Below are 13,710 nucleotides of genomic sequence, written 5' to 3' on the forward strand. Positions count from 1 at the left end.
ACAGGAAGTGACAGTAAAACAATGATAGGAAATAACAGTAAAACAATGACAGGAAGTGACAGTAAAACAATGACAGGAAGTGGCAGTAAAACAATTTATTTTTTTATTTTTTATTTTACCGTTATTTTACCAGGTAAGTTGACTGAGAACACGTTCTCATTTGCAGCAACGACCTGGGGAATAGTTACAGGGGAGAGGAGGGAGATGAATGAGCCAATTGTAAACTGGGGATTATTAGGTGACCATGATGGTTTGAGGGCCAGATTGGGAATTTAGCCAGGACACCGGGGTTAACACCCCTACTCTTACGATAAGTGCCATGGGATCTTTAATGACCTCAGAGAGTCAGGACACCCGTTTAACAATGACAAGAAGTGACAGTAAAACAATGATAGGAAGTAACAGTAAAACAATGATAGGAAATGACAGTAAAACAATGACAGGAAGTGACAGTAAAACAATGATAGGAAATGACAGTAAAACAATGACAGGAAGTGACAGTAAAACAATGACAGGAAGTGACAGTAAAACAGTGATAATCATAGTCATAGAGCCTAATCATAGAATGTAATATTCATTCAAAAGGATCTCTGTGGGTCTCGTCGTAAAGATTTGGAATTGAACTTATAATGCATGACCATTTATTGTGGCATAAACACAATCAATCACAATGTGCTCATCTGATTGTCATACAATCATTTCAAAGGTCTCCTTTAATAGGCTACAGAGCACGTTCATCCTCTCGTAACACATCTCCAGCCTCCAAACAGTGGTGAATAGAAAGAGATATCTGTTAAACAAAACAACCAAAAAAGTGTAATAACATTTGGTGAACGTCATCAGGCCACAATTTATGCATCCACTGCTGTCCGCACACGTCTCAGTGTCGGCTACTCATCAATGCCTTGGCAAAATGTCAGTGTTCTCGACACCACCCATTTTCAAGTCCATTCGGCTCGTTTGTCTCTGACGTGGTAATGATAAAGTGGTATAACAGCCTACACTTTTCTTGACATATTGTATTTATTATTGTGATAGACTCATGTTTTACTGATACGGCGTACCCACACTATTTCCCGCCGTACCGGACCGGACCGTACCGGACCGGACCGTACCGGACCATACCGTACCGGACCAGACCGTACCGGACCAGACCGTACCGGACCATACCGTACCGGACCGGACCGTACCGGACCGGACCGTACCGGACCGGACCGTACCGGACCGGACCAGACCGTACCGGACCATACCGTACCGGACCAGACCGTACCGGACCATACCGTACCGGACCAGACCGTACCGGACCATACCGTACCGGACCATACCGTACCGGACCAGACCGTACCGGACCATACCGTACCGGACCGGACCGTACCGGACCGGACCGGACCGGACCGTACCGTACCGTACCGGACCAGACCGTACCGGACCAGACCGTACCGTACCGGACCAGACCGTACCGGACCATACCGTACCGGACCAGACCGTACCGGACCATACCGTACCGGACCGGACCGTACCGGACCGGACCGTACCGGACCGTACCGTACCGGACCAGACCGTACCGGACCGTACCGTACCGGACCAGACCGTACCGGACCAGACCGTACCGGACCATACCGTACCGGACCAGACCGTACCGGACCAGACCGTACCGGACCAGACCGTACCGGACCGTACCGGACCGGACCGTACCGGACCAGACCGTACCGGACCAGACCGTACCGGACCATACCGTACCGGACCAGACCGTACCGGACCATACCGTACCGGACCAGACCGTACCGGACCAGACCGTACCGGACCATACCGTACCGGACCAGACCGTACCGGACCAGACCGTACCGGACCATACCGTACCGGACCGGACCGTACCGGACCAGACCGTACCGGACCAGACCGTACCGGACCGTACCGTACCGGACCGGACCGTACCGGACCGTACCGTACCGGACCGGACCGTACCGGACCGTACCGGACCGGACCGTACCGTACCGGACCGTACCGGACCAGACCGTACCGGACCAGACCGTACCGGACCAGACCGTACCGGACCATACCGTACCGGACCAGACCGTACCGGACCAGACCGTACCGGACCAGACCGTACCGGACCATACCGTACCGGACCAGACCGTACCGGACCAGACCGTACCGGACCATACCGTACCGGACCAGACCGTACCGGACCATACCGTACCGGACCAGACCGTACCGGACCATACCGTACCGGACCAGACCGTACCGGACCAGACCGTACCGGACCATACCGTACCGGACCAGACCGTACCGGACCATACCGTACCGGACCAGACCGTACCGGACCAGACCGTACCGGACCATACCGCCTGACCTTCACCACCGACTGTACTATAGGTCACTAAAACTACATTATCTAGTGTTGTCTGTCTGTGAACCCTGACCTTCTGTTCGTTGCGCAGGAAGTTGGCCAGCTCGTCAGCCGTCAGGTGGTCCTTCCTGTCGCTGTATCCCATGAGCAGCAGATACAGGTCCCGCCGCAGTGACATCATCTTATAGAACACGCTGAACTCTTCAAACGTCAACGTGCCCTGTTGGTCGTCTGAGTCCGCTTCCTGTGGGAAAGGGAAATTACATCACCATTAGTAAGAGGCTGCAGTGGTCAGGTGATACAATTCCAATTCGACCCTCTCTTTCAAAATGTTTAAACTTATTTTGTCTGTAAACATCTGGTATATTCACACTCAGCCATGGTGCCTCTACATGGTACCAAACAACTACAAGGACATTGTCATGTGAGGACAGAACACTAAACTGTGTTCTGACATTGTCCTTGTTCGGATCATACAACAATTCACTCCTGGCGGTGCCCTAAAAATAGTGGACTATAAACCAACTGCACTATCTGACCGTCATGCTCAGAACTCGCCTGTCATTTGAATCACATGTTCCCAATGGCACCCTATTCCCTATATAGTGCACTACTTTTGACCAGAGCAATATGGCACCCTATTCCCTATATAGTGCACTACTTTAGACCAGAGCCCTATGGCACCCTATTCCCTATATAGTGCACTACTTTAGACCAGAGCCCTATGACACCCTATTCCCTATATAGTGCACTACTTCCCTCTTTTGTCTTCTCAGGTACAGTATTTGGTCCCTGACCTGTGACTGACCTGGAACATGTGTTTGACCTTCCTGCGGGGCAGGTTGACGTTCATCTTGTGCAGTAGCTGGTAGATCTCCTCCATGTTCAACAGACCATCTCCGTTCTTATCAGCCTCCTCAAACGTCTGCTTCATCCATCTACACACACACAGGGTTAAGGACACAGCCATGGGATGGTGTGTGTGTGTGTGTGTGTGTGTGTGTGTGTGTGTGTGTGTGTGTGTGTGTGTGTGTGTGTGTGTGTGTGTGTGTGTGTGTGTGTGTGTGTGTGTGTGTGTGTGTGTGTGTGTGTGTGTGTGTGTGTGTGTGTGTGTGTGTGTGTGTGTGTGGTGTGTGTGGGAGGGAGGGAGGGAGGGAGGGAGGGAGGGAGGGTAGTCAGCAAGATGTCTAGCTAGTTTAGAAACATCAGGATCATCACCAGAGTGCGGCTAGTCAATGCACTGCAGCACAGAGTTTCAAAACCCAGAGGTGCAACATCACCAGAGTGCGGCTAGCCAATGCACTGCAGCACAGAGTTTCTAAACCCAGAGGTGCAACATCACCAGAGTGCGGCTAGCCAATGCACTGCAGCACAGAGTTTCTAAACAAAGAGGTGCAACATCAAAAAGACTTCTGGGAATGCTTGTGAAGCAGACCAGGCTGGGGTTTGGTGTCTGACAAGCCAATGAGAGAAGTCAGATTCTTCCTTCTTTGTTAATTTTCTCAAAATCTAAAGGAACAATCTAGATTTCAGTAGTTACATATTATTACTCCAACCTCATGAAAGTGACAAACTCACACATTTTTAATATTAAGGAAAAAACACCTTCATATCGAAGGAGTGCCTTGGATTTGACGGTCTGCACATGCTCAGTTCGACATGAAAATGACCGTTAGACCTGATGACGTGTTTCTGCACGTGAGCTTAGCTAGCCAAAGCCACCATGACAACGCCACCATGACAACGCCACCATGACAACGCCACCATGACAACGCCACCATGACAACACCACCATGACAACGCCACCATGACATCGCCTTCAAGTGCGATCAGCAATTTGTATTGGATCAGCCTGTGTTAAGCCTATCTTCATACTGGAGTCTAAAGTCTAAACTTGTGTTACAGTTAATTTTAGAAACACTTTATAATGTGTATTCAAGCTGAGAGGCTTTTCAACAACAAAAACAACCCCATGTTTTGTCAGTTGTCAAATCCAGTCAGAAGAGAACAGCACTCGAAGGCAAACACACACACACACACACACACACACACACACACACACACACACACACACACACACACACACACACACACACACACACACACACACACACACACACACACACACACACACACACAGACTGCATGCAGCAGGCAGAGGGAGACATGAAAAGAGGGAGAGTACTTTCTTTTTGGGAGGAAGGAAGACAAAGTAGAGAGGAGAGAATACTGGTTAGGGGTACGGATACACACATACCCACTGTTATGCTCTTCTTACGAGGTACAAGGATGACATAGGTGGGTGGGTGTGTGTGTGTGTGTGTGTGTGTGTGTGTGTGTGTGTGTGTGTGTGTGTGTGTGTGTGTGTGTGTGTGTGTGTGTGTGTGTGTGTGTGTGTGTGTGTGTGTGTGTGTGTGTGTTAGTTTTAAAAGGATATTGGTCATGTGTCCGTTGTCGTTTGGCCAGTGAGTCCTCGTCACTGATGCCAGCCATCAGGTATCGTAGTCCTGTCATCCAGGTACGAGCCTCTTCAGGGTTAGAGGTCACCAGGTCTAGGGACTCCATGTGGTTGCCATGGTAAATGGTGAAACAGCAGGCCGGGTCAAAACTGCCCTCCGCATGGCGGTGGAAGATGTCTGACTGACGGCCCTCCGTCACCTTGTACAGCGAATCAATGGTGACTGAAAGGGAAAGAGGGCAGGACAGGAAGAGAGGACCATTCAGGGTTGGGAGTCTGAATATTGCGTACAGCCGTAGCACTGAAAAGCTCGGTAATTCATTAAGTAGCTCTCATTTGTGATCAAAATGGATGAAACCAAACAAAAGTCTGCTAAGAGACAACAAGTTAAGCTTATAATATCTTCTAGGACAATGATAGTTTCTCTCTGTTAAATATTGAATGAAGGCCACAACGAGGAGAAGTTAGAGATAAACATATAACCAGACAGACACTGCAGCAAATGAACTGGCATACCCTGAAGTCACAGCATCACTACTGTAGTCAACAACATGGCTGAAGTCACAGCATCACTACTGTAGTCAACAACATGGCTGAAGTCACAGCATCACTACTGTAGTCAACAACATGGCTGAAGTCACAGCATCACTACTGTAGTCAACAACATGGCTGAAGTCACAGCATCACTACTGTAGTCAACAACGTGGCTGAAGTCACAGCATCACTACTGTAGTCAACAACATGGCTGACGTAACAGCATCACTACTGTAGTCAACAACAGAGAGAGAGAGACAGAGAGAGAGAGAGAGAGAGAGAGAGACAGACAGACAGACAGACAGACAGACAGACAGACAGCAGTTTGGGTGACTAACCCAAACTTCAGGAAGGCTTTGACTATGTACAGACTCAGTGAGCATAGCCTTGCTATTGAGAAAGGCTGCTGTAGCCAGACCTGGCTCTCAAGAACTTTCTCAGATTTTTAACAATCCAACAAGGTATGACTCCAAACACTCAAAAAAGGCTACTCTAATCGATGTAATCCTCACAAATAATCCTGATAGCTACTAGTCTGGTATTTTCTGTAATGACCTTAGTGATCACTGTTTAACAGCCCGTGTTCGTAATGGTTGCTCAGTGAAACGACCTGTCCTGATTTATCATGGACTCTTGCTAAAAAACTTTAATGAGCAAGCCTTCCTTCATGACCTGGCCTCTGTAAATTGGTATAGAATCAGCCTGATCCCCCCTCTGTCGAAGACGCTTGGACCTTCTTTTTTGATATTTACAGTGGTATTGTTGACAAACACGCCCCATAAAGAAAATGAGAATTAAAAACAGGTTCAGCCCCTGGTTCGACCGTGATCTTGCAGAGTTACTCCACCTCAAGAATTGCATTTGGCGAAAGGCTCAGCACACGCATACTCAGGCTGACTGTCTTTCGTTCAGGCAAATGAGAAATAAGTACACTCTGGCTATCCAGAAGGCCAAATTAAGTTACTTTAAGGAGCAGTTCTCTCTCTGTGGGTCTAACCCAAAGAAGCTCCTCCGCCAAGCTGCCCATGTCCCTTAATGTTGATGATGTGGTTGTTACTGACAAGAAACACATGGCTGAGCTCTTTAATCACCACTTCATTAAGTCAAGATTCCTATTTAACTCAGCCGTGCCTCTTTGCCCGTCAAACATTTCCTCATCTCACACCCCTTCTAATGCAACAATCCCCGATGCTTCTCCCTCAGGAAAGTTTCTCCCTGCAGGCGGTCACTGACCCCCAAAAAAACATCTGGGTCAGATGGTTTAGACCCTTTCTTCTTTAAGGTTGCTGCCGCTATAATCGCCAAGCCCATCTCTGACCTTTTTAACCTGTCTCTCCTCTCTGGGGAGGTGCTAAGCAATATTGTGCAGCTATTTTTATTGACTTGGCCAAAGGTTTTGATACGGTAGACCAATCCATTCTTGTTGGCCGGCTAAGGAGTATTGGTGTCTCTGAGGGGTCTATGGCCTGGTTTGCTAACTACCTCTCTCAAAGAGTGCAGTGTATAAAGTCAGAAAATCTGCTGTCTCAGCCACTGCCTGTCACCAAGGGTGTACCCCAAGGCTCAATCCTAGGCCCCACACTCTTCTCAATTTACATCAACAACATAGCTCAGGCAGTAGGAATCTCTGTCATCCATTTATATGCAGTTGATACAGTCTTATACTCAGCTGGCCCCTCCCCGGATTTTGTGTTAAACGCTCTACATCAAAGCTTTCTTAGTGTCCAACAAGCTTTCTCTGCCCTTAACCTTGTTCTGAACACCTCCAAAACAAAGGTCATGTGGTTTGGTAAGAAGAATGCCCCTTTCCCCACCGGTGTGATTACTACCTCTGAGGGTTTAGAGCTTGAGGTAGTCACCTCATACAAGTACTTTGGAGTATGGCTAGACGGTGCACTGTCCTTCTCTCAGCACATATCAAAGCTGCAGGCTAAAGTTAAATCTAGACTTGGTTTCCTCTATCGTAATCGCTCCTCTTTCACCCCAGCTGCCAAACTAACCATGGTTCAGATGACCATCCTACCCATGCTAGATTACGGAGATGTAATTTATAGATCGGCAGGTAAGGGTGCTCTCGAGCGGCTAGATGTTCTTTACCATTCGGCCATCAGATTTGACACCAATGCTTCTTATAGGACACATCACTGTCCTCTATACTCATCTGTAAACTGGTCATCTCTGTATACCCATCGCAAGACACACTGGTTGTTGCTTATTTATAAAACCCTCTTAGGCCTCACTCCCCCCTATCTGAGATATCTACTGCAGCCCTCATCCTCCACATACAACACCCGTTCTGCCAGTCATATTCTGTTAAAGGTTCCCAAAGCACACACAACCCTTGGTCGCTCGTCTGTCACTGACAGTTGTGGCTACTTTGCGTGATGTATTGTTGTCTCTACCTTCTTTCTCTTTGTGCTGTTGTCTGTGTCCAACAATGTTTGTACACTGTTTTGTGCTGCTACCATGTTGAGCTGCTGCCATGTTGTGTTGCTACCATGTCGTTGTCATGTTTTGTTGCTAACATATTGCTACTGTGTTGTCATGTGTTGCTGCCTTGCTATGTTGTCGTCTTAGGTCTCTCTTTATGTAGTGTTGTGTTGTCTCTCTTGTTGTGATGTGTGTTTTGTCCTATATTAAAAAATTATTATTATTTATTTTTAATCCCAGCCCCCGTCCCCGCAGGAGGCCTTTGCCTTTTGGTGAATAATAATTTGTTCTTAACTGACTTGCCTCGTTAAATAAAGGTTAAATAAAAATAAAATAAACAAAAAAGAGAAGACAGGCTCTGTGCACACTGCCCACAAAATGAGATGGAAACTATGACCAGATTATTTACCATTGTATATACAACCAATATTTATGTTTATTTATTTTCCCTTTGTACTTGAACTATTTGCACATAATATGACATTTGAAACGTCTTCATTATTTTGGAACTTTTGTGAGTGTAATGTTTACTGTAAAAAAAAATGTATTGTTAATTTCACTTTGTTTATTATCTAATTCACTTGCTTTGGCAATGTAAACATGTGTTTCACATGCCAATAAATCCCTTACATTTTTATTGAAATTGAATTGAATTCAGTGAAAGAGACAAAGACAGAGAGAGAGAGAGAGAGAGAGAGAGAGAGAGAGAGAGAGAGAGAGAGAGAGAGAGAGAGAGAGAGAGAGAGAGGAGAGAGAGAGAGAGAGAGAGAGAGAGAGGCTGAGAGGGAGAGGCTGAGAGGGAGAGAGCAAAAATACATTTGACATTCCTACAAGTTTAAAAGATTGGATAAAGTTACAAAAAGCATTGTTTGTATTGCTTCGATGTTGCCAAAAGGAAGTGCCTCTGTTTAGGGTAGAACTAGGGGTTAAGGTGAGAGATTGCGTGGGTGATGAGATAAAGTATGTGTACTCACTCTTGGCCCTCTCGCTCTTGCGTGAGGGTCTCCATCGGATGCATGAGCGATGTTCGTCCAGGTAGAACAGTCTCACCAGCCCCTTGGAACCAGCTTTCAACTTCACCATTTGGGTACCCGACTGCATCACACACATACATCGCTCCACTACAGAGAGACAGGGAGACACAGAGGTCAATAGTGTACCATCACAAAAAAAACTAAAGAGCCATTAATAATGCTCTAAAATACTGATTAAGAGCTGATTTGGGCCAGAAACAGGACGGGAACAGAGATAGGAGTGACAAAAAACAAACAGGTCAGAGACATAGAGAAGATGAGAGAGAGGGGGGGAGAGAGAGAGAAAGAGAGAAAGAGAGAAAGAGAGAGAGAGAGAGAGAGAGAGAGAGAGAGAGAGAGAGAGAGAGAGAGAGAGAGAGAGAGAGAGAGAGAACCTAAAAGGAAGTAATTCCCAAACCTTCCATAACAAAGCCATCACCTACAGAGAGATGAACATGGAGAAGAGTCCCCTAATTAAGCTGGTCCTGTGGCTCTGTTCACAAACACAAACACACCCCACAGAGCCCCAGGACAGCAACACAATTAGACCCAACCAAATACTGAGAAAACTAAAATATTTTACTTCACACATTGGAAATTATTAACCAAAAAACAGAGCAAACTAGAATGCTATTTGACCCTAAACAGAGAGTACACATTGGCAGAATACCTGACCACTGTGACTGACCCAAACTTAAGGAAAGCTTTGACTATGTACAGACTCAGTGAGCATTGCCTTGCTATTGAGAAAGGCCGCCGTAGGCAGACCTGGCTCTCAGGAGAAGACAGGCTATAAGCACACTGCCCACAAAATGAGGTGGAAACTGAGCTGCACTTCCTAACCTCCTGCCCAATGTATGACCATTTTAGAGACACATATTTCACTCAGATTACACGGACCCACAAAGAATTTGAAAACAAATTAAATGTTGATAAACTCCCATATTGTCACGACTTCTCCCGAAGTCGGTCCCTCTCCTTGTTCGGGCTGCGTTCGGCGATCGGTTTCGCCGGCCATCTAGCCATCGCCGATCCACCTTTAATTTTCCATTTGTTTTGTCTTGTCTTCCCACACACCTGGTTCCAATTCCATAATTACATGTTGTGTATTTAACCCTCTGTTTCCCCCATGTCCTTGTCCGGAATTGTCTTATTGTAAGTGTTTGTGCACGTCATGTCTGGCGTGCGACGGGGTTTTGTCACAGTGTATATTTTGTTTTTGTTCACAGTGATTTATATTATTAAACTACGCTGTTGTAGTCTTTGCTCTCCTGCGCCTGACTTCTCTGCCGCCAGTACGCCCACCTTACACAAATCTACTGGGTGAAATACCACAGTGTGCAATCACAGCAGCAAGATTTGTGACCTGTTGCCACAAGAAAAGGGAAACCATTGAAGAACAAAACAACATTGTAAATACAACCCATATTTGTGTTTATTAATTTTCCCTTTTTGTACTTCAACTATTTGCACATCGTCACAACATTGTAAATATACATACAATGACATTCCAAATGTCTCAATTCCTTTGGAACGTCTGTGAGTGTAATGTTTGCTGTTCATTTGATATTGTTATATTTCACTTGCTTTGACAACGTTAACATATGTTTCCCAAGACAATGAAGTCATTTGGATTTAAATTGAATTGAAATAGAGATGTAACATCATCTGATGCAACAACTCCGTCTTCTTCAGTAATTCACACAAACAGAGTTACACACAGCCTAAACTCAGCAGGATCTGATATGACTAGAGGCCATAAGAGTCAGGTCCATGTCAACTAGGAGTATCAACACTAAGAACCATGTCAACTAGGAGTATCTACACTAAGAACCATGTCAACTAGGAGTATCTAAACTAAGAACCATGTCAACTAGGGGTATCTACACTAAGAAACATGTCAACTAGGAGTATCTAAACTAAGAACAATGTCAACTAGGAGTATCTAAACTAAGAACCATGTCAACTAGGAGTATCTAAACTAAGAACAATGTCAACTAGGAGTATCTAAACTAAGAACCATGTCAACTAGGAGTATCTAAACTAAGAACCATGTCAACTAGGAGTATCTAAACTAAGAACCATGTCAACTAGGAGTATCTACACTAAGAACCATGTCAACTAGGAGTATCTACACTAAGAACCATGTCAACTAGGAGTATCTACACTAAGAACCATGTCAACTAGGAGTATCTACACTAAGAACCATGTCAACTAGGAGTATCTACACTAAGAACCATGTCAACTAGGAGTATCTACAATAAGAACCATGTCAACTAGGAGTATCTACACTAAGAACCATGTCAACTAGGAGTATCTAAACTTAGACCATGTCAACTAGGAGTATCTAAACTAAGAACCATGTCAACTAGGAGTATCTACACTAAGAACCATGTCAACTAGGAGTATCTAAACTAAGAACCATGTCAACTAGGAGTATCTAAACTAAGAACCATGTCAACTAGGAGTATCTACACTAAGAACCATGTCAACTAGGAGTATCTACACTAAGAAACATGTCAACTAGGAGTATCTACACTAAGAACCATGTCAACTAGGAGTATCTACACTAAGAGCCATGTCAACTAGGAGTATCTACACTAAGAACCATGTCAACTAGGAGTATCTACACTAAGAACCATGTCAACTAGGAGTATCTACACTAAGAACCATGTCAACTAGGAGTATCTACACTAAGAACCATGTCAACTAGGAGTATCTACACTAAGAACCATGTCAACTAGGAGTATCTACACTAAGAACCATGTCAACTAGGAGTATCTACACTAAGAACCATGTCAACTAGGAGTATCTAAACTAAGAACCATGTCAACTAGGAGTATCTCAACTAAGAACCATGTCAACTAGGAGTATCTACACTAAGAACCATGTCAACTAGGAGTATCTACAATAAGAACCATGTCAACTAGGAGTATCTACACTAAGAACCATGTCAACTAGGAGTATCTACACTAAGAACCATGTCAACTAGGAGTATCTAAACTAAGAACCATGTCAACTAGGAGTATCTCAACTAAGAACCATGTCAACTAGGAGTATCTAAACTAAGAACCATGTCAACTAGGAGTATCTACACTAAGAACCATGTCAACTAGGAGTATCTACACTAAGAACCATGTCAACTAGGAGTATCTACACTAAGAACCATGTCCACTAGGAGTATCTACACTAAGAACCATGTCCACTAGGAGTATCTACACTAAGAACCATGTCAACTAGGAGTATCTACACTAAGAACCATGTCAACTAGGAGTATCTACACTAAGAACCATGTCAACTAGGAGTATCTACACTAAGAACCATGTCAACTAGGAGTATCTACACTAAGAACCATGTCAACTAGGAGTATCTACACTAAGAACCATGTCAACTAGGAGTATCTACATTAAGAACCATGTCAACTAGGAGTATCTACACTAAGAACCATGTCCACTAGGAGTATCTACACTAAGAGCCATGTCAACTAGGAGTATCTACACTAAGAACCATGTCAACTAGGAGTATCTACACTAAGAACCATGTCAACTAGGAGTATCTAAACTAAGAACCATGTCAACTAGGAGTATCTACACTAAGAACCATGTCAACTAGGAGTATCTACACTAAGAACCATGTCAACTAGGAGTATCTACACTAAGAACCATGTCAACTAGGAGTATCTACACTAAGAACCATGTCAACTAGGAGTATCTACACTAAGAACCATGTCAACTAGGAGTATCTACACTAAGAACCATGTCAACTAGGAGTATCTACACTAAGAACCATGTCAACTAGGAGTATCTAAACTAAGAACCATGTCAACTAGGAGTATCTCAACTAAGAACCATGTCAACTAGGAGTATCTCAACTAAGAACCATGTAAACTAGGAGTATCTACACTAAGAACCATGTCAACTAGGAGTATCTACAATAAGAACCATGTCAACTAGGAGTATCTACACTAAGAACCATGTCAACTAGGAGTATCTACACTAAGAACCATGTCAACTAGGAGTATCTAAACTAAGAACCATGTCAACTAGGAGTATCTCAACTAAGAACCATGTCAACTAGGAGTATCTAAACTAAGAACCATGTCAACTAGGAGTATCTACACTAAGAACCATGTCAACTAGGAGTATCTAAACTAAGAACCATGTCAGCTAGGAGTATCTACACTAAGAACCATGTCAACTAGGAGTATCTACACTAAGAACCATGTCAACTAGGAGTATCTACACTAAGAACCATGTCCACTAGGAGTATCTACACTAAGAACCATGTCCACTAGGAGTATCTACACTAAGAACCATGTCAACTAGGAGTATCTACACTAAGAACCATGTCAACTAGGAGTATCTACACTAAGAACCATGTCAACTAGGAGTATCTACACTAAGAACCATGTCAACTAGGAGTATCTACACTAAGAACCATGTCAACTAGGAGTATCTACACTAAGAACCATGTCAACTAGGAGTATCTACACTAAGAACCATGTCAACTAGGAGTATCTCAACTAAGAACCATGTCAACTAGGAGTATCTACACTAAGAACCATGTCAACTAGGAGTATCTACAATAAGAACCATGTCAACTAGGAGTATCTACACTAAGAACCATGTCAACTAGGAGTATCTACACTAAGAACCATGTCAACTAGGAGTATCTAAACTAAGAACCATGTCAACTAGGAGTATCTCAACTAAGAACCATGTCAACTAGGAGTATCTAAACTAAGAACCATGTCAACTAGGAGTATCTACACTAAGAACCATGTCAACTAGGAGTATCTACACTAAGAACCATGTCAACTAGGAGTATCTACACTAAGAACCATGTCCACTAGGAGTATCTACACTAAGAACCATGTCCACTAGGAGTATCTACACTAAGAACCATGTCAACTAGGAGTATCTACA

At 44.4% G+C, this 13,710-nt stretch overlaps 1 protein-coding gene across 1 annotated transcript in view; it reads right to left on the reverse strand.

Annotated features, from left to right (window-relative positions):
- Positions 1-721: 721 nt before the first annotated feature.
- Positions 722-13,710, reverse strand: part of LOC129832512 (1-phosphatidylinositol 4,5-bisphosphate phosphodiesterase eta-1-like) — an 86,027-nt gene continuing 73,038 nt past the window's right edge. The window contains exons 3-7 of the mRNA XM_055896632.1: positions 8,747-8,893; positions 4,786-5,031; positions 3,159-3,286; positions 2,346-2,594; positions 722-790 (exon numbers count right to left, since the gene is read on the reverse strand). Coding sequence (XP_055752607.1) covers positions 722-790; positions 2,346-2,594; positions 3,159-3,286; positions 4,786-5,031; positions 8,747-8,893 — 839 coding nt within the window. The remainder of the gene's footprint in view (positions 791-2,345; positions 2,595-3,158; positions 3,287-4,785; positions 5,032-8,746; positions 8,894-13,710) is intronic.

Source organism: Salvelinus fontinalis, chromosome 33, assembly GCF_029448725.1.
Source record: "Salvelinus fontinalis isolate EN_2023a chromosome 33, ASM2944872v1, whole genome shotgun sequence".
NCBI lineage: Eukaryota > Metazoa > Chordata > Actinopteri > Salmoniformes > Salmonidae > Salvelinus > Salvelinus fontinalis.